The sequence below is a fragment of the Venturia canescens genome, chromosome 4 (genome assembly GCF_019457755.1).
Source record: "Venturia canescens isolate UGA chromosome 4, ASM1945775v1, whole genome shotgun sequence".
Taxonomy (NCBI): domain Eukaryota; kingdom Metazoa; phylum Arthropoda; class Insecta; order Hymenoptera; family Ichneumonidae; genus Venturia; species Venturia canescens.
This window is the reverse complement of record NC_057424.1, coordinates 16135842-16163332: the sequence shown is the minus strand read 5'-3', so window position 1 is coordinate 16163332 and position 27491 is coordinate 16135842. Positions and strand designations below refer to the sequence as shown.

Sequence of the window (27491 nt, the reverse complement as noted above, 5' to 3'; positions counted from 1 at the left end):
AGAGAGAGAGAGAGAGTCGGTGCACCTTTCAGAGAAAACTATGTACAAAAGCTTTCTTTTCCGGTCGTCGAACCCCTCCGGTACACTTGCGGCCATGTACAACGCGGGCCGAGGGATGAAACGAAGCTGGAATACGAGATAAAGACACGAGACAATAATAACGAGAAGAGCTATCTATCTTTGTCCATTCTATGTACTCCGTTCATGCGTACATATATATATATATGCGTTTAGGTATAAGCGATGCTGAAGAGTTTGAGAGCGCTTTTAAAGCGAACAAGCATCCCTCGCGCGGTAGTGTACAGAACAGTAGAGAATGCAGCGGAGGCATGAAATCGCCTTTCTGTACGAAACTAAATATATGCCCGAATCCCCGCTCTCTGTATCGCGAAAATACGTCAAAATGCTTCACCCCAAACCTCCGAGAGCTCCGCTTGCCGCCGCCCCGTCCACCTCTAAAATCCCACCGCGTATATTCAACCACTCTTCATGGGGATGAAACTGAACAGAGCCGAGATCACGCGGCAAAGAGAGAGAGAGAGGGAACGCGAGAATAATCCAAAATCTGTCTACACTCTAGCGTCACCGTATATGACGGCTCGCGCTTTCCACTCCCCCCCATCTTCATTCCCTACCGATACCAAACCGAATTCCAGCTAAATCCCGAAGCCTGGTTTAACCCTGTTTGATCACCGATACTCTTTCGCATCCGATCGCAAAGCCTTCCATTCAAAATCTTCTACCACTTTTCCATCTCCCTGAACTTTTCAGCCTTCCTATTTTTTCTCACTTCGATCACTACCTTAACAGAATCAAACGGATGGTTATGCCTTTCACCACAATCTCAATCGGATTGACACTGAAATTGGGAAGATTTTCATATACATCGTGATTTCTGTCAATCGCTTGATCCGCAACCAAGAATATCGTGTCAATGAAATGACCTTTGAGCATCTGATATGTCCTGGAAATAGAGCAGAATAACTAAAGGAATCACGTCATTCGTTCGTCCTCGTTCTGGCTACTATCAGCAGAATTTTAACAATGTCATTGGACAGCGGTCGTGGAGAAAATGTGAGGCATCCAAAATGTATGAGAAAAAAGCCACTTTTTCTTACGACGGGAGATCAAAATATTACTTTTTTTTTTTTCATTATTGATAAATTAACTGTTAATATCGAACCAATGGTGAAAAATTGTGATATTTGCTGCTGGATAACGGGAAGCGACTCCATCACGAGTATCGACGATGCGAATATATATACTTTCATCGGTTATTCTCGCTTCAATTAATTTGACGGTTATGGTTTCTCTATAATTCGAGGCTCTGACTGCGTTTACTAGCATTGCAAAATCGACTGTGAGCTGCCAATTTATATGCATATCCTAAAGGTTTTCGCAGCAATTGGATTCCATGCTTTTTGACTCTCGATTTTCCATTCACCATTGTCAGTCTCTTAATTTTCAACAAAGCCCTGGTTATATACCATGAAAAAGTCTCGGAAGGATTCGAAAGAAAGACAGAGAACCAGAGAGAGAGAGAGAGAGAGAGAATTCCCAGTGCAAATTTCTCGCTCTTCTCTTTTAGGGACGAGAAGCGACAATAAAGAAGATTGGGTTCGATTTAAGATTCCAATTTCCGGATTGCACGCCCCCGCACGCGAGTCCTGGACACGAGAGCACGGAATCTTTCTGCCAAGCTCGTGTCCCCGCTTTTCCCTCCTGCTCATACTCATTTATTTTTTCGTGCGCTCGCCCGCCGTTGTATGTATACAAACCCGGGAAACTCTCGCGGAGCGCGGTCGTCCGAATCGTGGCGTTTCTACTTTGCCATTTATTTTTTTCCATCTCTCTTTGAAAAGCTCCGGTGAATTCACGTTTTTTTCACCCCATCTCTCACTCTCCGTCTACACAATTCCACTGTCTTTTTTCTCTGCTTTTTTCAACTCTCATCTCGTCAGGAGTTTCGTAATTGGCTCTTCGGCCAGAGATAGAGAGAGGGAAGGGACGGGGTGGGGCGGGAGGGGGGGGGGGGCGATTCCATTCGCGTTTTCTCATTTTCTGGTCGTCATACTACCCTCTGCTCCACGTTCGATGCCGCGTTTCGTCGCTGTATACTTTCCACTGTACACATTAATTTATATACACGTATACATATATATAAATTGGGAAAACCATTGGTATTACCGTTTCGAGCAGAGAGGAAAGAGCGAGCGATTGGACGACCCATCGCGATCTTGCAAATTTGTGTACATCCAGAATTTTCTCCCATTCGAATTACGGCGACGAGCGCACTAAAGTATCCTCTCTCCCTCCCCTATAATTGCCAACGATCTTTGAAAAACAGCTCTGCGACGCAGAGAGCTTCGGAACTTTGCAAATTCACGTGTATATATACGCGGATACACATACACGCATGAATAAACTATAAGACGTGTACGTATAGGTTGGTGCAGTGAAGCGGGCAGAGCCAGCAGCATCGTAGATGAGAATTTATCGAGCAATTTTCCTCGTCTCAGGCGGCTCGTCGCTCGCGTACATACGCGGGAGAGTAAAGCGGAAAGTTCATGGCTAGAACCCAAGGGCAAAGGGAATTCTTTGCTCCGTCTCTTTACCTTTTTTTTTCTCTATCCCTGTCGTTCTTCCCGTGTCGTTATAACGTCGCGAGACAGCCAAGGGAATGTATACAGTGGGGTGGGAAAGAAAACAAGCAGATCGCTATATATAAACGGGGTGTTTAGTACCTGTTGAGGGGAAATAGAACGAAATAATGCGATACAGTAAACGGAGTTTGCACCCGCGTCAATTTTATGTCCCGGAAGCAAGAAGCCCGTGTGCGCGTAGTCGCGCAGAATAAGGATGAAAGAGGAGGGAGGGGGTATGGTTTTTCTCGTTCGGCTAGCAAAGACTTGTTTCATTGGTAGGTCGTGAAAAATTTTTTGCAATTCTTCAATCTTATTATCGGTTAATAATTTCTTACGAAACGAGCGATATTTCCGATTTCATGGTTTTATTAAGCTTCGAAAATCTGACGAATGCTGATCTAAGTGTAAATTTTGAAAAAGTTCGTACAACGACTTGTCAAACTTGCCTTTTTCCCTTCCCCAGCCCTCGGGTCACTCGGAGGGACGGAAAAGTTTTCGTTAGGTTCCCTCTCATCAATCCGCATCAGATGAAGGGACGAACCGCACAGGCGAGCAAAAAAAAAACGTTGACATACATATACAACGAGCGAGAAAAAACCGATAGGCGATTTGTTCATGCGCGGAAAAAACATCACGAGTCCGTCGACTATATTTGCAGTGAGAATTCCAGGACTGGGGTGTGTGTCGAGGATACATAATCGATCACTGTGTGCGTCCTGCTGGTAACGCAACAGGAAAAAGACCAAAAAAAAGTATAAATAAATTACAAAAAAGAAAACGAGAAAACGCCGAAGTTTCGTTTCTTCCATTTTTTTATTCAAGCTTGCCACATTTTTCTTCGCTGAATTGCTGAGATCGTTCAAATGAAATTTCGCACCACCCCGAGTTGCACAGACATACAACATTCTGTCATCTCCGCGAATCTGGAGGTCGATCGGATAGCGACGAATCGACTTGTTTCAAAGATAAACAAAGAGTGAGAGAGTGAGAGAGAGAGAGAAATTGAAAAAAATGGTTTTCTTTTTCATCGTTAAGATTTTTTACCCAACTCGTTCCTTCCTTGAAAAAAAAAAAAAAAAAAAAAAAAACGAGAAACCATCGTATTCGCGAGGATATAAGGGCACGGTAGGGCTCGCACCGGTTTTTTTTTAATACTTGACGTCAAGCCATTACCGCGTATAGCTCTTGATCTATATACACGTATATAGGGCTATTTCGGATTTCGCGCGCCCAGCATCCGCAACCGTCCGGAAATTACGTTCTTCCGGATGGCTTTGGTATAATAACCGGTGTGAGCGTAGCGACGGTCAGTTGCACCATGGAACGTTTTCCTCCTCAGCGTCGACCCGTCTCTCTCTTTCTCTCTCCCTCGTTCCCTCTACCTCCAATTTTCATTTCCAATCTCTCACTAAAGCATCGCGCAAGTGGACTCGACTGATGGGATCTTGGTTACAATTTCTACTTGAGCGATTTCGAAAGTGAGCCTTTTCACCACAAAGCTTCGCTTGCTGAGATATTTTCACGCAATCGTGTGCTTCTCGCCCTCATTGAAAAATAATATCCCTTCGTACCGTTGAACCCGAACTTTGAAACGAGAATTTCAAAAACAAATTTCATAGCAAGGCTAAAGCGAATTTTCGACTACGAAAATTTCTGCTCTTTTACCTGCCGCGGTCCAGGTCATTGGGCTTTCATTGTCGATTAATCGGTCAAAGTGTATCTCGCGCTCGCGTTACAATTTCCAAAAGTTCCTCCTTCATTTTGCCAGTAGCACAACACACGATGCTGTTACTCAAGTTTTATAGGTCGTTAAAAAAGGGAGCTTGAAATATGCTCTCGTAAAAAGTACTGGCGAATCATATATTTCTTTTTTCTATCCATATATATATATATGAATACGCGTACGCTGTGAAAGATGCGTGAGTTTTGAGGAGGTTCGCGTTATAGACGTGAGAGGACATGCTTGAAATCCTTTGGGTAATTCGTTTTAATTAATGCCCTGAGCGGGATGTTTTATGCACCAGCACGTAGCCCAGCAGCTACCGCGAGTATAGAACCTTCTATAAATATTCTTACACGTATATACGTACTGCTCTCGTACATTTGTATATACATATTTACAGTAATCGAGAGCGTTAAAGTCTCGGTGCTGGAGCTTGGCGGAGATACGAAGGAATATATCCCCGATGAAGAGAAGCGAGATTCTCGGGAGTTGCTCTCGCGTGTCTAAAATGTTCGCAATGGTGCTCCAGCTTTTTTGCTGGCTGCCCCCCCACCCCACCTCGTGTCTTTCTCCCCCGCTGCCTCCCTATTTCGCGACCAGAACTCCCCTCGGGTTAATTGGGTTTGTTAAAATGTTTTATGCACCGGCACCTGCCAAGACGTGATTCGCCCGTCAAAGCAACGCAGTATCTCGTCATCGTCCCGTCGTCGGCGGCGCCTGGAGCACATGCCGTGCGTTTCGCTTAATTGGATTTGCGGCATGTACAGCTGTGCTTCCCTCCAACGGTTTCCCACAAAATTCTGACATTCCACAAAAATGAAACAATTTCATTTGCCGGCAAGAAACACACCGCTGTTCTCGAGGTCACTCGCGAGTATAGCAGACTCGAGAATTTTTCAGGTTTGAGAAATCGCTCGAGGATATAAATACGAAGGGATATTTGCAATCAAGAATTCTTTTTAATTCGAGATAACTCTGTGGAAAGAGTGTCAATAAAGCCATATTCGTTGATGGCGAGAGCGCGGCAACGGAACGGAGGATAAACGATTGAAAGATTATTCCTCCTCGTTATTATTTCTTTTTTTTTCCATTTCTATCGGTACGAGAAGTCGATAGATTGACTCCGAGAGCGAAGCTAGAAAACTTAATTGCAATATCTCTCATTAAGGAAAATCAAAAGCATCGGAGGAAAAAAGAGGCTTCGGCAGGACGCGGAGTTGAGTTTAGGAGGGGGCAGAGGCAAAGAGGATTCGTTAAACCGCGGGGCGGCCGTCACGTTCATCGAATTATTCCAAGCAGCTCGGATAGATGAAGGACAGATGGTATCTCGCCTTTCTGCTGTGATTTACCATTTTTCATTTTGCCCTCTGCTTTTTCGCCGTGTCGTCGATATCGCAGGTAAAAATATCCTCAAGCTCGAGCCCGTTCAAGTACTCTGTTGCAAGAGTGGAAATAAAAAAAGAGGAAAAAAGAAGAAAGAGGACTGGAGAGCCAACAGAAGAATTGAGTTAATATGGAATATGGCGTCAATGCCCACTGCGTGTATGCACTCTTCAAAGAAGCTCCCTCTCATCTCGATGATTGCTGGAAAATTGTGGGATAATTACGCTCGATTAGGCAGCCCGACTTTGCAGTAATAATGTCCTCTTCTGTCGGTGTCTCTAGAGCTCTCCCTCATTCCTGCGGTCACTAATTACGTGGGTCGCGTCGAGAAAAAATTCTACATCTTCGTCTCTCCTATTTTTCATCTTTTCATCAACGATTTTATCGAACTTCGTGGCATATCGTAACTCCTTATAGGATTAAACTTTTATTAAGAGAGTGAAAAGAGCAAAACGAATGAAAATAATACACAATAGAGACCGAATAAAGAATTTAACCGCGAGCCACGAGATCTCGTTTCTGTGTGAATTCGTGCAAATATATATAAGATTCCAATTGATCGAATTTAGCTGGGAGAGTCCCTCGAAAAGCGAGGACTCCCATCGACTGCCCGTCACTGATCATCGTCATGAAGAAGGACAATGGCTTAATTGCCGTAAGCGAAAAGAAAAAGCGATAGTTCGAATTCCCCTCTCCCTTTCTCGCACACACGGGCACACAAAACCATTGCCGCGATACTGTCTCATGGAACCGGTTCGATGAAACATTCGATTCCAAATTCGATCGTGAACGGAAGAGAGTCCAATTGAAATCGTTTTGCTTGGTGAGCATTGACGAGCGCTTTGAATTTCCACACCTGAATTCCCCATCGGTCGCCTCTCTCGATTCTCTTCGTTCCGTTTATACCGGTTATATCTATCGATTAATTATAAACAAGTTGAGGAAAAAAAAAAACCAACAACTCTCATCAGAGTTTGCGTGACGCGTGATTAAACTCGGAATACCAAAACTAAATAGAGAATCTATCCCGATGTTAAATAAAATTGCGGTGAAGATAGTTTGCCAGACGATTAGAATTTGTCGAGGATTTTATAGTATTGAAAAATTTTGCTCGAGCATCGAGCGGAACGCTACGAAAATTAACGAAATTTTCATTTCACGATACACTGATTTTCTACCCGATTACATGATGAGCGAGGTTAATCACGAAGTCTGTTATTTCCGCGTATGAGGATTCGCTCGTACAGAGATCTGGAAAGCCGGGACGCAAGGAGGGAGGTCGACTAATGGACGAAAGGGTAATTCGTAATCGCTAATTACAACGGGTTAAATCTGACGTATCCGCGCAGGGTAACCGCGCGCGGTATGTTTGTGCAGCAGCCGCAACACGCGGGTGCGACGAGGTGTATCTCGAATAGAGAGAGAGAGAGAGAGAGAAGCAATAGGGTGCGAGAGCAAAGTGATATCCACTGTGTCGACCAGCCTCTCATCTGCGCGACCATAACGCCGGAGTTGACATTATCCTTACGCTCTCGAGATTAGTGCCCCTGCGATAGGGCGAAGCGTCAGTCCGCAGATGTATATCTATTTTCTATTTACATATCTCTCAATCCATTTACGCAACATTCCGTGTTCATTGAACGAATCAGTGTTCGTTGTTTCGAGATTCTAATATGCGCAAATTAAATGAAGGTACGTGCATTAGGTTTGATTAATCGTAAATGGAAATTCAGTTGTAAGAATGTCTCGAAAATTGAGAGGAAATAAATCGGACGGTAGTATAGAAATTCGATAAATATCGAAGCTTTTTATCAAATTATTTCATCGTACTATTTCGTTCAATCTGACAGACGCGCTTTGATGAACGTTACATCACCTTGTCACGGTTGAATTATTGAACATAGAACGCCCGATGCACTGGCTGAATGCGTACACAGCGAATAATGTCCTACCCCTGAAATAGGGATGCTGTACACGCGGTGCTTTAGGGGCGATGAGAAATCTCGAGACAAAAGGTCTCTGTCATGACCATGCACGAGCCATGAGATCTGCCTCGCTCACTCACGAATCTACCTCAGCTATGTGGTTTATTGCTATCCGGCCTAACCCTTAACTAACCCTCTCCACTTTCAAGAATTTCCTCCCGAGATATAATCGCTCGTTTGTCTTGTTTCCTCTCGGATATATTGTCACAAGACACGTTGATAAAAATCTCGCGTTTATGGTAGTGCTGGTTTTTTGTCCATTCGACCGCGAGACTGTTTGATAACGTTCGAATTCGCAGCTGGAACGAAAAACGCTGGCTAATCGCGTTTGAAACAGCGGTGCGATAACTATATATTTTTGCTCGATAAATCCCTAACAGGGAACGTGTTCCGGAGAGTCGTTTAATATGAAAATGTGCATCAGCAAAGTGGAATAACGGGGTCATGTAATCAACGGAATGACGACTCCTCCTTCTTTTTTTTTTTTTTTTTTATCACGGATATACTCCCCGCTTAATACGGGGAATATGCGCGAATGTTACATATTGCAAGTGAAAGCTTTTCCCCTCGCTTTGGCACTTGTAACTAACCGCGATATGGATATAATCCGGGGATAATGACGGGCTCATTTTTTTCCCTCCCGTTCGTAATATCAGCTGACACGCGATAATGATTTCCAAGTTGACAGAACAGAGCTTCGGGCGTATAGCAGCGTCGTCCCTCATTTTTTCCCCACTGCACCGTTGCCTTCCTTCTTTTCCTGCTGAACGACGAACAACCAATGTTGTGGGATTACTATCATTTTGCTCAGCGCGTCGTTGCTTTTTTTTTTTTTTTTACTCATCTCAATATGCATCATTTATACTGCGAGAGTTTTGTCCTCGGTGTAGACTATCCTATCTCTTGACGGGAGAATTCCGCCACACCCCCTTTTTCCGCCACTTCAACGAATGCGACGCGTACGGAGAAAATGATACGTCAGGTGGAAAGAAAAAAAAAGAAAAAAAAGCGAAAAATATGAAAATATTTGGGTCACGCATGTAAATAAGAGTTTTTTATTTGTTTTGTTACAGAGCTTGGGAGGAATAGTGGGGAGTACAAGGGGAGCCTCGAGATTGATGTTCCTGCTGGTGACAGCGTCAATATTCAGCGTGGGCAGGACAGGATTTTGCCCGACTACTTGCACGTGCGACGACGAGACCCTCGTCGTAAATTGTCTACACGGGAACCTCAACGTTATACCTATCGCGTTAAATCCGAGTATCCAACGGATAGTGCTGAAAGAGAATCGTATAAGGGTCGTGGAGGCAGCTGCCTTTCAGTTCTACGGTGATCTCAAAAACGTCGATCTATCGGACAATCATTTGGTTACGATACCCGACGGCAGTTTCGAAGCACAGAAGCAACTCGTTGAGCTCGATCTGAAGCACAATCAGATATCGAACTTGACGATACGTACTTTTACGGGTCTCAAGTCACTGACCATACTGAATTTACGTGGCAATTATCTTGAGGAATTGAAGAGCGGTCTTTTCGCCTCTCTGACGAAATTGGAGGAGCTCGATCTTGGCAAAAATCGTATATCGAAGGTTGAGCCAGGAGCGTTTCAGAAATTGGGAGCTCTGAGGGTCCTCTATCTCGACGACAATCAATTGATGGCCGTACCCTCAACGGCTTTATCACCTTTAAACGCTCTCGCTGAATTGCACGTGAGTTTCAACGTCATATCTTCGTTGCCGGACGACGCTTTCAACGGCCTCGAGCGTCTCGCTGTTCTCGATCTTGCAAGCGTTTCCCTCGACAACGTGAGCGACGGTGCCTTCCGTGGTTTGAACTCCCTCAGAACGTTGAATCTCGGTGCGAACAATTTGCGCGAAGTGCCGACCCGGCAATTGGCTGTTTTGTCGCGTTTGGAGGAGCTGACCCTCGGCTTGAACTCGTTCGCAGTATTGCGTGGAGGGGCCTTTCAGGGATTGACCAATTTGAAGAAGCTCGACGTATCGGCAGCGAAGCTACTGACCACCGTCGAAAGAGGAGCTTTCGCGGACAACGGAAATCTCGAGACTCTTATACTGAAAAGCAACAAACGTCTGACGACCATAGAAGACGGGGCTCTCAGCGGATTGCCAAATTTACGACATCTCATAATGCCCGGTAACGCTTTTAAAACTTTTTCCGCATCGCTCGTTGCCTGGGGCGAGATGAGACGTTTGGACTTGAGCAACAACCCTCTTTCGTGCGAGTGTGGCCTCTTGTGGTTATCGGAGGTTCTCGTCCCTCGTAATTCCAGTCCAATTTGCGCAGAGCCACCGGAATCACGTGGAAAACCAATAAGAGGTATGACACCGGATGAGTTGGGATGCGCATTTTCTGATCCACGAAAGCAGGCTCTGTTGGCGACCCTTTGCGCTGCCGGGCTCGCACTTTTCGCCGGTCTCGCTCTTATCCTTTACTACAGATGCCGTAAGCGCGTGAGAGATGCGCTGAAGGATTACAAATGGAAAAATCGTGCGATATCGAGAAAGGAGCACGAGTATCAAAAGACCTTTTCCGACGACGAGTACATCGTTCGCGCGGCTCATGCGCCGCACCATCACCACCATCACCACCATCATCAACAGCAGCACCAGCAGCAGCATCTCCATCATCACCATCAGCAACAGTTGCAGCATCATCAGCAGCACTTGCAACAACAGCAACAACTGCAGCAGCAGCAGCAGCAGCAGCAACAGCAGCAACAGCAGCAGCTCGGCTCGTCGGTAACGACAGGCATAAAGCCGATACCGGTGACGGAACTGTAGCTAGAACTTCGGGCGGCGAGCCCCGGTAACGGTGGTGTGTGGTTTCTGCCTCACGGGGGTAGTACACCCGCAGGCGAGGGTTTCACCTACATCGACGGTGAGACCGCCCGTCAAATGAGACGTCCGGGCACCCTGCCATCCGTTAATTCTCACACCACTTCGGCAATAACGACGTCGCAACAGCGTACCGGTCCAGCCGGTATTTTTTGCGCGAGTCCTCAGACTCCATCGAGTGAAATATTGGCGTCTAGCAACGGCTCCGCGAGCCTTAGGAGCTCCAATTCAACAGCCACTACCGGGGCCAATCATCATCACCATCATCATCACCAAAACTCGAGTCACTCGTTGCGACGTAATCATCAGCAGTCCTCGCCTGCTCCGGCACTGCCAGCCCGCGTTGACTCGAGCTCAACCACCGAAAGACAGCAGCAGAATAATCCGAGGATTTCGAATGGTATGATACCCGGTCATCCGCCACCTCCGCCCAGACACTCGCCGCCCTGTCCGCAGTCGTCCTATCCGACTTTGGCTATTAACGGTCACGCTGGCCCGGCCTCGCATCATTATCGTCACTACAGAGGCGAACGCGACAGGTCGAGGGAGCGCAGCCTCTCCCGAGACCGTGAAATGCTCCCTACGTCCCATAGAATCGAGAGCAAACATCGAACCGAAAGCAGTCTCGAGTTGGAAGGCCACGAGGATGATTCGAGCAGCGGAATAGGTACTTACAGGGCGTAAAAACCCACGGCAACGTTCCTTGGAACCCGGCCGAATTCGTCGTCGCTTCTACCAAACAACCACTGCATCGACTCAGCCGGACGCGCAATGTACCGTGCCGCGCAGGCACGAGATTTCATCTTACGAAAGACTGAATCTAACGAGAATAGTGTTCCAACGATGCCAAGAACGAGAATAGATAAAAGTCATGCGGAAATCTTTTCTCCTTCCGTGTGTTTACACCCGGAAATTTAAGTTTTTATGCCTTTCGTTTTGTGTGCAAAATTATGTGCGCCAGTAGGTAAATGTGTCAAGTTCGATAGTGGAACGGTCTAATAGATCTGAATGGATTTGAAAAACGAACAAACAAACAAAATAATAAAAAAAAAAATGAATAAATAAAAAAAAACAAAACAAAACAAAACATATTTAAAAATCGAAACTAAAAAATAAGCGATAACGTTTGCATCGTGTGCAATGAGCTGATGCATAAATTTGCATCATTTCGGGCTCACGGACGTTCATGTGCGCAAGGAGATTAATGGTGCAAACGCGATCGTGTATATCAGTGAAAAATCAAGAGTGCAGCCATTATAAATATATAAATATACACACATACATATATAGATATGACTGTACGTCGAATTATTTTCTAAAATGGATAAAGATCGAGCAGTTAGGCAAAAAGTGTGTCTAATGGTGTAGCAGAGTCCTCGACCCCGATGAATAGTTGTATCGGTATATTCGATTGGGAAAAAGAAAGAAAAAAAGTTGAAAAACATTTGCGTAATGTTTGAAAATAAGATTGAAAGGAAAATAAAGCATTCCTCCCATGTGTAAAAACAAGAAATATAATTATACGATTACGATTAACCTCGATAAGGTTTTAGTCCCTGTGGTTAGTTACTGTTAAAATGACCCGGACACGAGAGTGAATGCTTGCGATAAATGTGAATGAATGATGCATTTAGTTACTGTACATTTTTTTGGTTTAACCAGTCGCGAACGTTCGAACGTACGCTGTAACCCGAGAACGTTTCTCCACGTATTCCCGGACAGTCTGCTCGTCGGAATTCTCGTTCGAGCGAGAGAACGACGCGGCGTTTTGCGAGACGAAGGAAAAGGGAGACGGAAAAAGGTGACTGCACCTTGAACCCTCGCTCACAAACGTGTTCAGAAAAAGGGAGAGAGAGAGAGAGAGAGAGAGGACGAAAGAGCGAGGAATTGCAACGTTTAGTATCTAGTCGAATCAACATTGCATACCTTTCGATGCAATTCTTAATACATTTTTTTTCTTTTCACTTTCTCACGTGTTCACACAGCTGACGAGTCGTTGTACGATGTAAATTTATTTATTTATTTTTATTTATTGAAAATTTGGTTTTACCTCGAAGTGCTTATTTTTGTTATATTTCTTTTGTTGAGGATTGCGTTACAAAGAGGCACAGAAAAATTGAAGGTCTCGCCCTTCGAGGATCTCGTTTTCGTAATTTTCTACCTGAATTACGTTTTTGCGTCGCGAGAATAAAAGAAAGAAGATGAGGAAAAAATACGTAAAGCAATGGTAAATCGTTTGAAATTATTTAACGTCACGTACGGCTTGTGCTCGTTGACCCAGTAAATCATTTCTCACTTCCGAGAGGAATTTCTCTCTCCCTCTCTCTTTTGCCTCTCATAAACTTTTTTCTCTCCCAAGATAGAGGCAGCAGCACAGCACAGGAGCGGATTAATACTTTGGCATTATCGATAGCTCTCGCATTCCCCAAGAGAACGGGGTACGGCGGATAGGGAGTGAAAGAAAGACAGAGAATATAAAACCTCGTACACCCCCCTGATAAAAAGTCACGTGGAGATCGTATCCTCCGTGTACGTGCCAGCAATCCATTTGCCCCCCACGAAGCGTGGTGCCACTCCAAAAATCCAACCCCCTCGGCTGCTTTTTTGCCCTTAATCCGTTCCTTGCTTCCGCTTTTCTCGTATTTTCTTTCCTCTGTCTCTTTCTATCTGCTTTTTTTTCTCCATTCCCCGTTACATTGTTCTCGGTATACGCGAGAAGAAATTCTCGTTATCGAAAACCCACATTTTCAACAAATACTCGTTTACTTCATCCTCAAAATGGCGTTATTTTTTGCTCCCTGCCTGCCAGCCGGCTTTTCTCCCGTTGTAAAGTAAAAGTGCAATCGGAGCAATTTGTTCAAATAACAAAAAACAACCGAGCGCTTTCTCGGGCCCTAGGATCCGTAAATGAGAGCAAATCATAAGGTCGTTATTTAATCCACTCCGTGCCGATCTTTTGTTACTCGTTGAAAAAATTTCCAACCAGAAACTTCCGATATGTTAATGCGCAGAATAAGAGTCGAAAAAGAAAAAAAGAAATTCGCACACGTTTCTTTATGCCTATGATGGGGATCGTTCGGGAACCGAATTCCTCAAAAACATGCTCCATTATCATTTCTGCCTTTGTTTATAAACGAAAAGTGGATTAACTTAAAATACGGTTAATATCGTGACGCAAATGAAGGCAAAATCAATGAAAACACGTATCTTAATGCTAGTCAAAAAATGATGCGAGAGATAAAAAAAAAAGAAAAAAAGAGAGAGAGAGAGAAACGTATGGAAATCGTGGCTTGAAGGTATTGTACAAAGTTGTAAGATGAAAAAAAATGAAGAGAAAGAGAGAGAAAAAGTGAGAGAGAAAATTCGTATGACTGTGTACTTGTTCGTATATGTACGAATGAATTAAACTGTAAGCTGCGCAAATTTTCTGACACCTCGTCCACACTTTTCTATCCCATAGTTAATCCGATCCTTTGATAATAAATTGTGACGGTTCACATTCAATTCTTTTGTTATATATTCATAAATATATATAACAGCATAAATAAATAAAAAAAATATATACATTAAATTGTAATCTTTGTATATCTTGTGCACATGACTAATTGTCGCCTCCAAACCGCACATGCACACTTGTTCCTAACCCCGCTGCCATAATTTCTCGCACACGGAGACTGCCTTTCCGTAATATTCTGCTGCGAGAATCCTGCCCCCGAGACAGGATAACGAATGAATGCACCAACGTGGGATACGATAGGGAAGCAACAAACAAATGGAAAAAGAGACAAGAAACTTTTTTGAATATTGAATATTGCGGTGGTGAGCCCTCGGGTCGCGGTAGAGATGACGAAAAGTTTGTAAATTCGTGTAAATCAAAGCGACGCGCCTTATCGTAAAAAGCAATATACGAGAGATGAAACTTGACGCAAGAGAGATTTTAAAAATGATGAAAAACGAAAGAAAAAAAGAACTGTACGCGATACAAAAGTGTAACATTTCCGACGAGTGCTTTGGTTCCCTTTCTTTTCATTTTTATTTTTTTCAGACAAAGAAGATGTAAAATATTTTAAGATTGGAAAAAAAAAAGAAATTCTTAAGAAGTGACTGAATTAAGAAATATTGCAAATGGAGCAAGAAAAAAAAACAGCGGAAGGAATGCACGCACTCGCTCCAATATGTTCGTTAGGCTAGCTACGTCGCTCCCGCGATTCTCTCCTTCTCTTTTCCCATCCCCTTTCCCTCTCTCTCTCTCTCTCTCTTTCTCATATTTCATTAGTAAAACTCTTTCTTGCGGTGTTCTCGGGTGGAACGAAAACGTAAAGAGAGAAAGAGGAGAATGAGGAGAGGGCCAGACGAATGTCGAAAACACACGCACGCGAGAATACGATGACGTGCAATATGAGTGTAAAATAGTGCGTGGTTGCCTCGAGATTTCAATCTCAATATGAGTTTGCTCATTTCGAGAGTGTCCTTCCTTGCTCCGCACACCATTAAATTTATTCATTCTCGTTTTTCCTCTGAATCAAGCAGCTACACGAGTCTCCTTAATTACCGCTCGGCCAATGCACCCCTTTCCTACTTTTTTATTTGTGTCAAATCTTTTGTTTCTCATTTCAATGGACCAACGGGCTATTCTCGTCTCAGCCTAAATGGCCAAATAATTCACTGCCAGATGCGCTTGCGGCTCGTATTTCAGGCCTCCTCTCTTCCTCTTTCTCGTTTTCTCCTTCATCCTTTGACAATTTCGTTTCGCCGGGAGATTCCCCAAGATCGAAAAAGCCAGCAGGCGCGACAAGAAATATCTCGCATACACGCAAGAAAAAGTTACGAGAATCCCATTCTGGAGGCAACTCCGCCAATTCTCCTTTTCTGTAAATATATCAACACATTCGCACACTAAACACAAATACACACGTACGTACGTGGATTCACGTAAACATGCGTCTCGATAATCGGGATGATAATTGTACGGAAGAATGGGAGAGAAATTGAAAAAGTTGTCGCAGGCGAGAAAATACGATAAAAATGCAAAGAAACAAAAAGAATTTTTAAAAATTCATTCACCGTCTTAACTCAATTAACTCCTCTCCTTTATTAACCTTCGAGCTGTACTCTATAAACGAAAAAAACAATAAAAACGAAAAAACAAAAAAAAAAGAAAGAAAAAGAAGAAAAAAACACAATTGCTGATGTATACCGCGCCACGTTCGCAGCTGTCGTGGTTTGTAAATATTAGAAATGCGAATAAATTAAAAATTAAGTTAACGAAAGGAAAAGTAAGAGTTACAGAAACGAGCGAATGAAGTATCGGGAGGATGGGCAAAAAATATTGAGGAATATGCGCGAGAGATCGAGAAAATCTTCCGACGCGATTGACGGATTATTTTGGCGTTAATCAAACCGGATGAAAAACAATAATAACGATAGTAATGTAATGGCGAAGTGAACGATCCGTTCGCTCGGAGGATTATCTCGGAATTCGACGAGCAAAGCGAAGTGAAAACAATTAGGTTACTATATAAAATGTTATAAGTATATTTCAGCATTATTTTGTACATAAACAACTTTATCAGCGGATATTCAGAAATCATCAATAAAAATCTATATAAAAATAAAAGAGCGATTAAGTCGATTTGACGTTTATTTTCAAAGCCCCCCATTATTTTAGTTGCCCTTCCTAAATACCCCACATTCAGTCCGATCCGTAGATTAGGTGTGGGTTCTTTAAACTTTATGAAGTCAAGCCTCGCGAGTCATAAATTTAATGTTTTCGACTACACAATAATTACGAGGTAAGAATAGAGTGTGTAAAGAGCCGCAAAAGAAGGTTGGAGCAGAAGCGGCTATTATCCGGGAGGAAGGAGATTCGGAAGATTCCTGCGCTAGTAGTAAAAACAAGAGCTGTATTTACGGCACGATTCGCGGAGTTATTGCGAGTCGAAAAGGCGTCTAGACGAGAGGGAAAGAACAGAGTTATAAGAAGGGGATTATGGAGCCATAAAAAGAGAAACGCGTTTGCGGAGCGGTGAGCGGAGAGGAAAAAAGGGATGCGCGCGTGACTATGATATTCCAAGAATGACGAAGGGACAATTGCAAATTGTCAAATAACTCCGCGTCGTCCTCGGTCTTTTTATTCATATCGAGTTTGCTCACTTATTTCCCTCTTATTCAAAGTGCACTACGAACGAACGAGCGAACGAACGGAACGGTCTCTGATGTCACCGAAACACGCGCGAGAGTACCTGCTCCCCCAAAACCTGAAAAGCATGGCATGCAGCACATTTTTTTGCCGGGTATATCAAGAAACCGAGTGGTTTTGTACACACTCCTTTTCTTTCTCGGTCACTCTGACACACACCTTCAACGTTTACTCCAGCTCTCTCGCTCGTGTCTCGCGGCTCACTTATATACGAGTGCACATTCCAATTGTGCGCTATTAGTCGAACGTCGCCACCTCCCGAGGCCCCGCACCACCACCACCACCTGGTCGCCTCTCGCCTGCACGTACTCATTCTACAGGCTTGAATTTCAATTTTGTCGCTTTGCGGAAACCTGAAACCATCCTCGCGGCATACACGTTGCGCGCCATAAACTCGCGTGTCTGACCTGCCAGACTGTCTCAATTCCCCATCCGCGACAGCTCTGCAGCCTCTGCAGCATACTTTATCGTCGCACTGCGAGAAAGAAATTTTTGCAGGCTCGTTGCCGTACGTTGCATCCTCGAGAATTCACGAGGTCATTACTTCTCCTGAACTTGCGAGCGCGCACAGGCTAACCTCGAGTTTTCCATTGGCTGTCAATAAACCCCGAGTTTTAGTTGGCCCATCCGCAAATGCACTAGTCAAATCAAGTTGAAGGAAGTTCGTCGCTGCCCGGATGAGTTGACGGGGGGGCACTCTAAGCCGACTGCTTTATGCTAGATTCCAAAATACACGCGGGTAATCGGGTCAACTATGAGGATTTCCTCTTTCTCTCTCGCGCTCGCCCCGCTCGCGCTCCCCTTTCTCGCTCTTTTGTATTCTCCTATCGCTATCAGTTTACACAGACTCCATTGCGGAACCTCCTTCGAGTTTATACCCAAGACGGTGTGTTCTGTTCCCTGACTAATGGAATATAACTTTGTGCTTGCTCAGGATTGGGTAATATTCGCTGCGAGCTAGAGAGCCTGAGACTGTCTCACGTCTCGAACAATAACTTGGAACAACATAGTCGGAGTGGAAACGGGGTTGCGGCAGGTTCATTCGCGAGTCAACGTTGGAAGCTCAAGGAACCTATATACACCGAGCGTATTAACATTTAAGTCAGCACGTATCTGTTCCGATAGGCGATCTCCGTAGCTATAAATAGCTCGCGTCTGTATCATACAATATAATGCGGAAACTTTGTGTACTCGGCTCATTCAAGAAAGCCCCGTATGGGGAAAGAGGAAAAAAGGAGAGTAAAACGCGGAGGGGGGGGTCGAGAGAGCCTCGTGAAACGGGACGAGAATAAAGAGGGTTAAAGTGAAACACGCGAGGGTAACGAAGAGAGCCAACGAAATGATGTAAGAGAATAGAGTTGAAAAAAGAAGAAAAGTAGCCATAAACTCGAGGTCGATGCGCGCGAGAAGAAACTCGCGCCATTAAACCGAGGCCGTATCAATCGTGTAACAATGTGGACGAAGCCTGCACTCAGGAAAACCCACCGCAACTCGGCTTTTTAAGCCTTTTAAAACTTGTAACTTTCTGGGGAACGAGAGAGCCCGGCCTCCGAGCGAAAGAGGTTTCCATTTCGCAGGGACTTTCAAACAAAAGAGAAAACTAAGGGAGATGCGGAACCTCGTAGAAGAACGGACTTTGGATTTAAAAAAAGTTTTTGGGAACGCATTAAAAAAAATTCAATGAGGAATTGCGAAAACTGAGCTCGATCCCCGTCAATAGATCAAGCGAGGAGATCAATCCAAACTTTTGTCTCACTTGACAAATTTCACTGACAAAGTTTGTGTTACCCAACAGTAAGAACAACAAATTTTCGTCACTAAGAAAATCGAAAATCTCTGTTTATACGAAACTTCAAATTATTCTATTCAAAGAGTTCATTTTCCACGTCATACAAAAAGGAGGTTCGATCGAGATTTTTCCACTACGAATAATGCAGATTATTCTCGTTCGGAGACTCGGTTTAATTAACGAAATTCTCGGTGATCTCTATTCCGTGAAATTGCGGGGAGAGGCGGTTGCGTGTGATGGAAAACCGTATGAAGAATAAATTCAAGCAGCGAGAGAGAGAGAGAGAGCTTTGCGACAAGCTCTTCCTCCCTGCCTCGCCCTGCTATTATATTTCCAGAGTGAGTGAGAGACTTCCTTGTAGATCTTGGTCATCTCGACCCAGTCGCGGATCAAGAGACTCTACCGTTGTAACTGTAAACGTAGAGATAGCAAGGAAGGGAGGAAGGCAGAGAGAGAGAGAGAGAGAAAGAGAGTGAGACGGATGTAGGAACAGAGAATGATTAACATAACAACCAACGGGGGTCGGTTGAGCGTCTCGTGTAGGATACACATGGGTACAGTAGATGGAAGGAGAAGGAAGAGGCGTGAGAGCGTGATGCTGATGGCGTTGGTCGGTGCTCTCTGGTTGGAATCGCGGTTACCATACCCGCCAGAATAATTAACAGGAAGCGAGCGGAGTGGAACCGTTAAAGCTTGCGAGCTTTGAGTAAGGGATTACCGGAAGCCGAGAAGTCGTCTTCCCCACTCTCCTGTGTCCATACGTAGTACGTAGTTTAACCCTCTTCATCTCCGCCTCCTAAAATACCTCTACACTTTGCCACGAGCTCTATGTGCGTCGTCGTTGCACAATGGCGACCTAACTTCTCTCCGCTTTCTGCGCCATCAACAATCAACTTTTTAATGCTCTCCGAGCGAGGGTTATACTCGATTACGGTGCGGGTTTTCCAGCCCCGGGGAGGCCAACTCTCTCGCGCGCGCCCGGTACGTACGACTGCACTTTCGATGAAAAACGCATTAAAAGTCCCCGAGCATTTTTTTCCATCATTAGTTCTGACGTCGCCATTTCTCGTGAAGTTAAAGAATTATACTTGGAAAAAATAACAGAAGGGATCTTCGAATGTGGGTGCAACTGAAGAATTCTTAAGATTATTCCCAAGTGAATTTGAAGTTTAAGGAAAGTGAAAAGCGAATGTTTTTTTTTTGTTTGTTTTTCTTTTCGCGAACGAGCACGGTATACGCTTGTGCTTTCATACGCATTTCTTTGCGTATTCAAAATTTTACTGATCGTTATACTATTTTAATTAGGCATCGTGATATAAAAATTGCATGCGGGACAGTTGAATTTTTACATGTAATAAACTAAGAACAACTGCATAGGCAGTAATAATTAAAAACGTAACGTTCCTTATTATTCCGAACGGCGGTGTATCAGCATTAAACTTTAATCACCACTTTCAGTTTAGAATTGGCTTTATACGACTCATTCTATGACAAAATCGTAGTATAAAAATCCACCGGATTCCCGTTCACGTGATTACGTTTATAATTAATATCCCGTAAAGTACAAACGTTAAAACTTTCAAATTTTTCATTATCTTTGCTTCGGCGAATAGTGAGCTTGCAGACAATGCCAAAAGATATTCATCCGCGGTTTACTTGATATTCGGAATGCGACTCAAGCTCGCATCTTCCTTTTGTTTTCGAACTGCCCGAGAATATATTGGACCAAAGTATATAGAGAAGGCTCCCATAGATTAAGTGAAGGGGGGGGGGGGGGGGGGGGGGGGGTTCGGGCCAGCACTCTCGAGGAAATTCCAGAGTTGTTGGAGTCTGAACAGAAAGCGTGTCTGACATCGGGCGTCAGCGGTAACGATGAGTAAAACGTCAGTACACATCAGTGCGAAGTTTCGGATGAGTCATGTCAGTATATTCGTGGACAACGTATCATAAATTCATAATGTATTCACCTCGTGAACTTAATCTCGATCGTATCGAATTTCACGGTGGATAGTAAGAGATCCCTGAGCGAAGACGAAATGCAGTCGTGTACCGAGAGGGCAAAAGGAGATAAAAAATGACGAAAAAAAAAAACCCGAATGACTTTGTTCGCAAGTATTTCGTGCATAAAATAAAAAGATAATGAAGAAACGACGAAAAATCCAAAGTCGCGAGAGAAAATTAGGTCGAAGATTACGAAGCAATAAAAATAAAAGCAACGAGTAGAGAGAGAGAGAGAGAGAGAGAGCGCGCGAAGGAATCTTGACGATGACATTGACGAAGGGGAGATGAGGATTTTTTTCAAAGTCCTCTTTGAACGAAGCGATCAGTCGATATTCGATATTTCTCGTTGAACTTTTCTCTCCTCGACGGAGGCAGGGGGTTCTTTTTTAAAATTTTTTTTTTCTTTTTCCCATCCCGAAGGCGAGTGACGCGAGGGCGGTAGGGTTGGCAACTCGAGGAGGCGGGCCGTGGAGAAAAAGCTCGATCGGTTTCGTGACGTGCCGGGATGTCGCGTAGCGTCGTCGGGAGAGAAGATCTGCGACGTCCTGGCGCGACGGCTATTAGCCGCTCTTGAGGCCACATCGACAGGACGCCCTCGACGCCAGAGGGCCCTACCGTTCTCGTGGCCCACAAGCCTTATATATCACAACTTTATATATATACATACAGGAATGAAGCGTTAACGTTTCTTTAGATATATACGTACATATTTATATGGTGTACGTTGACGTTGACGTTTTGTAACGGCTCGGTAAAGCCCCGCTGCTGTGTCGCATCTCCGATGAAAATCGAGCGGTAATAGAGTGACCGTACTTAATTGGCTATTGGAGGAGAACGGTGGAGAAATGTAACGCGGTTCGATAGCTAATACGATGACACCGTAAAGCGACGACACCCAAAGCTCCATCAATATACACTTGAGATAATATATATAGATATATGCGAGAGTGGGATTGTGGGATATTCGCGCGAAGGGGAAAATGTATATGAAGAGGGACAGCGAGGCGGAGAGACTGAGCAACCATTAGGATCAAAGCGAGAACCTTCTGAATTTTCCTTGAGCGATCGCATCGGGGTGGATATCCGTTGGGTGTGAAAAACGTTGGAATAAAGGGCCCGGCGTGTAGACGAGAGGAGTAGCAAAATTTCCATCGTTGAATAATAAATTTCAAACGGGGAGAGTAGTCGCGCTGCTCTTTTACTCTTTCTCTTTCTCGTTATAAATTAGTATTGGCAACGACGGGCGCGGCCGCGAACGAGGAAAAATCTTGAATTCGTGTCGAACACGAACAAGATGGGACGCAATAAAAATGAAATTTCGCAGCAGAGGCAGGGAGGGAGAGAGAGATCATGGGAAAGAACAGAGAAAAGGAATAGTGCGCGAAGAGATATGGGGGAATAAAAGTTTATAACGGGAAGAGCCTGAGTGCAAGCTGAAAAGAATTTAAAATACACGACTAATATCTCAACTGGCTCGGAGCTCTCTGTATGACCTCGTCTCCCTCACGTTTTTTTTTTTTTTCTTTTATTTTCGTTTTTCATACGTGTGTACGAGATCTACCTATGGGTTATTATACTGAAACTCTCTTGCGTTGTCGTTTTGTTAGGAACCAGAGAGCTAGGAAAGAGACACAAAGCTCTTCCTATACGGGGAAACAACACCCCCGGGGGCGCTTCTCTGCCAGCAGACTTTGATCGTTATGCGAATTTCGGTGCACCCCCGTTCGCTATCCTACATTGCTCACTCTCGCTCTCTCCTTTACTCTCATCTTCTCTGTCTCTCTCTCTCTCTCTCTCTCTCTCTTTTTTGCGAATTAGAATTGCAAAATAATTCTTTTATGACGTGAAACCACCCGACGACCCTTGGCTCGCCTCTCAGCGAGTCGTACCTTCATCTCTCTCTCTCTCTCTCTCTCTCTCTTTATCCATGTCTCTTTCTCGATATGTATCTTCCTCACTTTGTCTCTCTTTGTCTATCTCTCCCCCTCTCTTCCTCTCGTCTGTATATATCCTCTGACGTTATGATCCTTGTGTTAGTTCTCGGTTCACCAAACGCAAGCATATTATGCCGTTATGTATTCGCCGGGCAGTGGCTTATTCTCCAAACACTCAAGAGCCGCACACGCAAGCATTCCCGCAAAGTAGTACAAACCCTCGTACAGTCAGCCATACTTCTCTGCCTCTTTTAAACGCTCAACACTCATGTTCAAATAAATTTTTAATTAAAACAACAACAAAAATAGCATGCTTTCTCCCTCCGGAGTCTCTCGTTGAATCGCGCGTTCTTTTCCACGTGCGCTTTCTAATTACTTAACTTTTAAGCGATTCTTGCCTGGAAACTAATTTAATCCGACGTCAAAGTAGAAGGAAAAAACTCTTCGACAATTAAAACAGAGTAGAATGCATGAAAAAAAAAAAACCCCAAAAAAAACGTGCACCTTTCTAATTACAACAAAGTTCGTAATCGCTGAATTTCCCTTACGAATTCAAAGAGCGTCCATCAAATTTCTTTCGATCTAAAAGCTCTTGAGCGCAGGTTGTATCGTTTCCCTCGGAATCTAAAAAACGCATATGGGTTCTCGGAACGCCAATAATCTCCTGCTTTTCGTTTAATCGCCCCTCAGGGCGAAAGTGGTTGGTTAAGGATGGAGCGATGAAAGTACAAAGTAGGGATAAAGCAAAAGAAGCGATACGGCGAAGAAGGGGCTCGAGAGCTTTCTCCCTTTTGTTCATCGCATTCTCTTTCTCGTCTTTTCCTCTCGATCTCTCTCTCTCTCTCTCTCTCTCCCCGCGCCTCTCATTCTTCAGTGCACACAGAGCGTCAGATATCGCGGATGCATTTGCCGAGCGCGCGCGTAGATAGAGTGGTGCGTTGGAGTAATTAATGGCTGGCCCGTAAAGGCACCGAGCCAACGGCGTTCTCTCGACCCTCGCAAGCTTCCACAGCGCACAAACCCGTCTCATTTCCACCCTTGACTTATTCCCGCACTCTCTTTCCGTCTCACCACCCCTATCGTCGACGAGACTCGGCTTGCCTAGCTTTATGCTTGTTCACTCCTGACTACACGCTGGTCTGTATATCATATAACATGGAGATGCTACCGTGTGGAGAATAAATGCCAATGTCTGCGACTGCGCTTGCGCATCCCTCTCTTTAAGCCCTCCGAGCTCTTGGCTCTTTCTCTCTCTCTCTCTCTCTCTCTCTCTCTCTTCCTCGTCTCCTTTATCATCAACGTTCTACTAACCTCATCCTCAGTCTGCTTCTATTAAGACAAGTATGAGAAGGGATTGCGATGCGTACTCTTTCGTAACTATGCGTCCAAATTAATGGTAGGTACGTGCTACGAAATTCAACGAGGACGTTAACACAGTTTGCGAAACAAAAACACACCTTTCGAGGGGATTTCTAAGAGAATTTTCTTTCGGCTAATGAATTCGTAATGTGGAGGTAAAAATATATATGCGTAAGAACAAAGTATGTTCCTTGGCGCATATATAATAAAATAGTATCATTTTAATGAGAGGTTTAAAGATAGAGAAGTCGAGCCCCGGCGTTGTATGGACAAAATTATCGCTGGGATTAGATTTAATTCGAGAACGGCCGTGCGAGCGAAACATTTCGTTGGATTAAGTTTCGGATGAGGAGCGCTTGGAAATAAGATCCACGAGACACGAATGCTATTAATAAAATTTGCATTGGGTTAATTGCGCCGGGGCATTATAATAAATAATGAATGAGCGAATTCAACTGGATTCATATAGCTGAAACACATAAATCAAAACCGACAAAGAGGAGTTATTATGATCCTTATTATTTGTTTGTTTTCCGGGAATATACGAGTGTTTACTCGTGCCACTTCGATGTTTCGATTATCGCAAGGGTGCTAATGAACGGAGAGAGATGAAAAGAGGTAAAAAATGAGATGATAAAGAGAGAGAGAGAGAGAGAGAGTCAAATTGGGGGAATGGGCTGTCGTAAATCCGCGCGTGTCCGTTCGCCTACCAACGAGCTTAATGAAGCGCTAATTATGAACGCACTAATTCTGTTTATTAATTCGTCAATTGAATTTTACGAACTAGCTTTACCGCTGTCCCTCTTAATTTCCCCTCAGACCCGGCGTTACGTTTACCAGCTCTAGCGGAGTACGTACAAAGCTTCAAACTCGTCACGTACATACGCCGTCAGGAAGTTTCGACAAACATCTTTATTTTTTCATTCGCGAAATATAACCAAACACAACAGGAGTAATTTCATCAATAAAAAAACCAACTGCAGGGAAAGGCCAGCTCGAAGAAAAAAGTGAATTGTTTTTTCAACGTAACACGTACAATCGCTTGTGAAACGAGAAAATCGGAGAAATGGCCCACTGCCTTCCGATGAAATGGCTGCCGAGTCTGGCGATTCTTTAACCCGTGACTCTCTCTCTCCACTGCCAAGCCATATTTTTACAATTCTCAAGCTTTTGTGTGCGTATATATGTTCCGTGTGTGCGCACGCGGCTGCGTATTCGTGCGAAAGATTCTCAACTCTCTATCGGTCGTACATGCTCTTTCACTCCTTCACTCTGATCCAGTACGAGTGGGACACGCGACGAGATTGAATTTTAATTTATATCGAAGAACCCCGTCGATTTGGCAAGCTCCCTCAGCGGGGCTTATACGAGCTCGGTAAACGTCTACATTTATTCCGCATTCGGTTCCCCCTCCTCCTTCTACCTCGCCAGCTTCTCACCCCTCCTCTCTTTCTCTCGCTCTCTTTCCACCCTCGCTATATATTTCCGATTATTCCTCCAGAAGATAAAGTCTGTGGCTAAAGATTCTTGAGCGCTAAGAGAGCGAACTTTCGAGTTTCACGCAGACACTTTCATTGAGCCTCCAACATCCCCCGTCGATCTATTATGTTGCTCGCCAGCTCAAAGTAATTATGTCGAATCACGACTCCGTCTCACGACTGCTGCTCCATTATGTTTACACCATTTTTCATCAGCCGAAAAAAGGTAGCCTTGCGAAAAACGAGGAGCCCGTCAGCGCGTCTCGTCACCAGGAGTGCGATAAAAATAGCTCCAATTTTCGGAATTTCAATTCTTGGGTTTGATCAACGACAAAAACGCCTCGTCATCGTTCTCGATGCGGGCTGACAGAGTTTCTTTTGTCATCGGTCAAGTGTCCCGTTGAAAATTTTCAATTTCGAAAAATCAAGATTAGCTCGCTGTTGAGTGATTCATCGTGTCTTTAGGAAAACTTATCACATTAAAGTTTCACGAAAGGAGCGAATGAACGAATTACCCCAATACCCCGATTCAACCGATGCTTTCATTAGAAAAATACTTGCTATGGAAAATGTATATTTATAATTGTAGGATTTAGCGACGCGCTCGAATCAAGTCACTAACTTTTTCACAGGTGAAACATCCGAAAATCGTGCTGTTGAAACATCGATCTGAAAATAAGTTTTAGTATACCGAGTACCGAACGAAGGTATTTTCGATATTTTATTACATATGGCTTAGTACCAACGGTTTTTCAATTCGGTTGATTCGAGAGCGCAGTTTCCGCTGACGAATTCTGCCAAACTTCGGTAAAGTAAATAAAGGATAGCTAGTTAAACAGCACCGAGGTTAAGGGATGTTTACCCAACGTTCGGAATTCAAGTATACTATATTCGAACGTCGGGGGTGGTTCGCCCGCGCGACTTTGAAGAAGGAACCCGCGCGCGGATAGATTGACTGAGGCGCGAGAGCATAATATCGAAACGAAGTTTGGTGAACTTCCTCTGAAATCTTCCACTTTGGTTCGCTCTCACTCTCGAGCACACACGAGAGTTAAGGGTGCAACGATGACAGCACGGCTATGCCGAAGAGTGATATTCCTCTCTGGCCGCGTTCGTGGCTTCCGCAAGAGGCTTTTCCTCCGGAGCAGACACGCAGAGGGGGCGGGGGGAGGGGGGCGAGGGGGGGGCGAGATTCCGAGTGGTGTAATCAGTATGCTACCGCTCCACGATGAATATGGATTCCCTAGTCTGACAGGTTCGCGACTTGAGCCGGTACGAAAGGGTGTTGCGGGCAGCAGCAACGAGGCTTTCCCGTGGTGTGTGCGCTCGCCGCAGATATAACACTTCGCCGGATACGCACATACATATGCATTCGAGAATGCCTGCATAGCTACGAAACAGAGAGCGGGAAGATCGAAACGAGAAAGCCTGGAGGCGAACGAGTTGTATAATTAAAAATTTTACCTAGCACAAAGTTCGTGGTTTCATAGTCGTGAAAAACCGCTGGATGTGCCTGATAGAGTAGATATACGAGTCAAAAAGCTGTCAACTCTACTTCCGAAGAGCTTTTGCACTTTTTAATGGTTGAGTCGCAGGAAACGCGTGATCGAAAGGACGTAACGAAGGCGCTCAAAGCCTCGAATCGGCTTGGTTACACCCTTTTGCCAATAGCGAGCGCTCATCCGATGCGCGCCAGAGTTGCCATAAAAACATTTCGTAATCTCGCAATTACATTGAAATATGTCAGCGTCTAAAAAAAGTGGAGCTCCACTTGGAACTTTTCGAGGTGCTTTCGAGCGTACATTCGCGTCCTAAATGCGTCAGTATTTTGAATAATTAGGGAGTCTGCCAGCTTGGAAGGAAAAGTGATGAAAAACGATGGATGGAAACGGATGGAAAAGTGACTCGGGGGTCCATGGAGAGCAGTTGCAAGTGTTGACCTCGTAGCTACGCCGCTGCTCGGATGAGATCGCAAGAGATATACGATCGCGAGCAACGTGTATGGGTATACATTCATTGCACCCAAAGCTCTCTGCACTTCGAGCTGACCGTAGTTCACTGTTGCCTTTCCCCTCTCTCTCTCTCTCTCTCTCTCTCTCTCTCTCTCTATCTGTCCACGATGTTTCCGTTTTCGTGTTTT

The 27491-nt window shown here is 44.4% G+C and overlaps 2 protein-coding genes across 2 annotated transcripts in view; both read left to right on the top strand.

Moving 5' to 3' along the window:
- The window catches only part of LOC122409132 (insulin-like growth factor-binding protein complex acid labile subunit), a 97137-nt gene extending 86600 nt beyond the window's left edge, over positions 1-10537 (top strand). The window contains exon 5 of the mRNA XM_043416440.1: positions 8810-10537. Within this exon, the coding sequence (XP_043272375.1) occupies positions 8810-10537 (1728 nt within the window). The remainder of the gene's footprint in view (positions 1-8809) is intronic.
- A 114-nt stretch (positions 10538-10651) lies between these two features.
- On the top strand, positions 10652-16223 carry LOC122409133 (serine/threonine-protein kinase Tao-like). Its single transcript, XM_043416441.1, has one exon. It carries the CDS (start codon positions 10652-10654, stop codon positions 11273-11275), a length of 624 nt encoding a protein of 207 aa, XP_043272376.1. The 3' UTR covers positions 11276-16223.
- The last annotated feature ends 11268 nt before the right edge of the window (positions 16224-27491 follow it).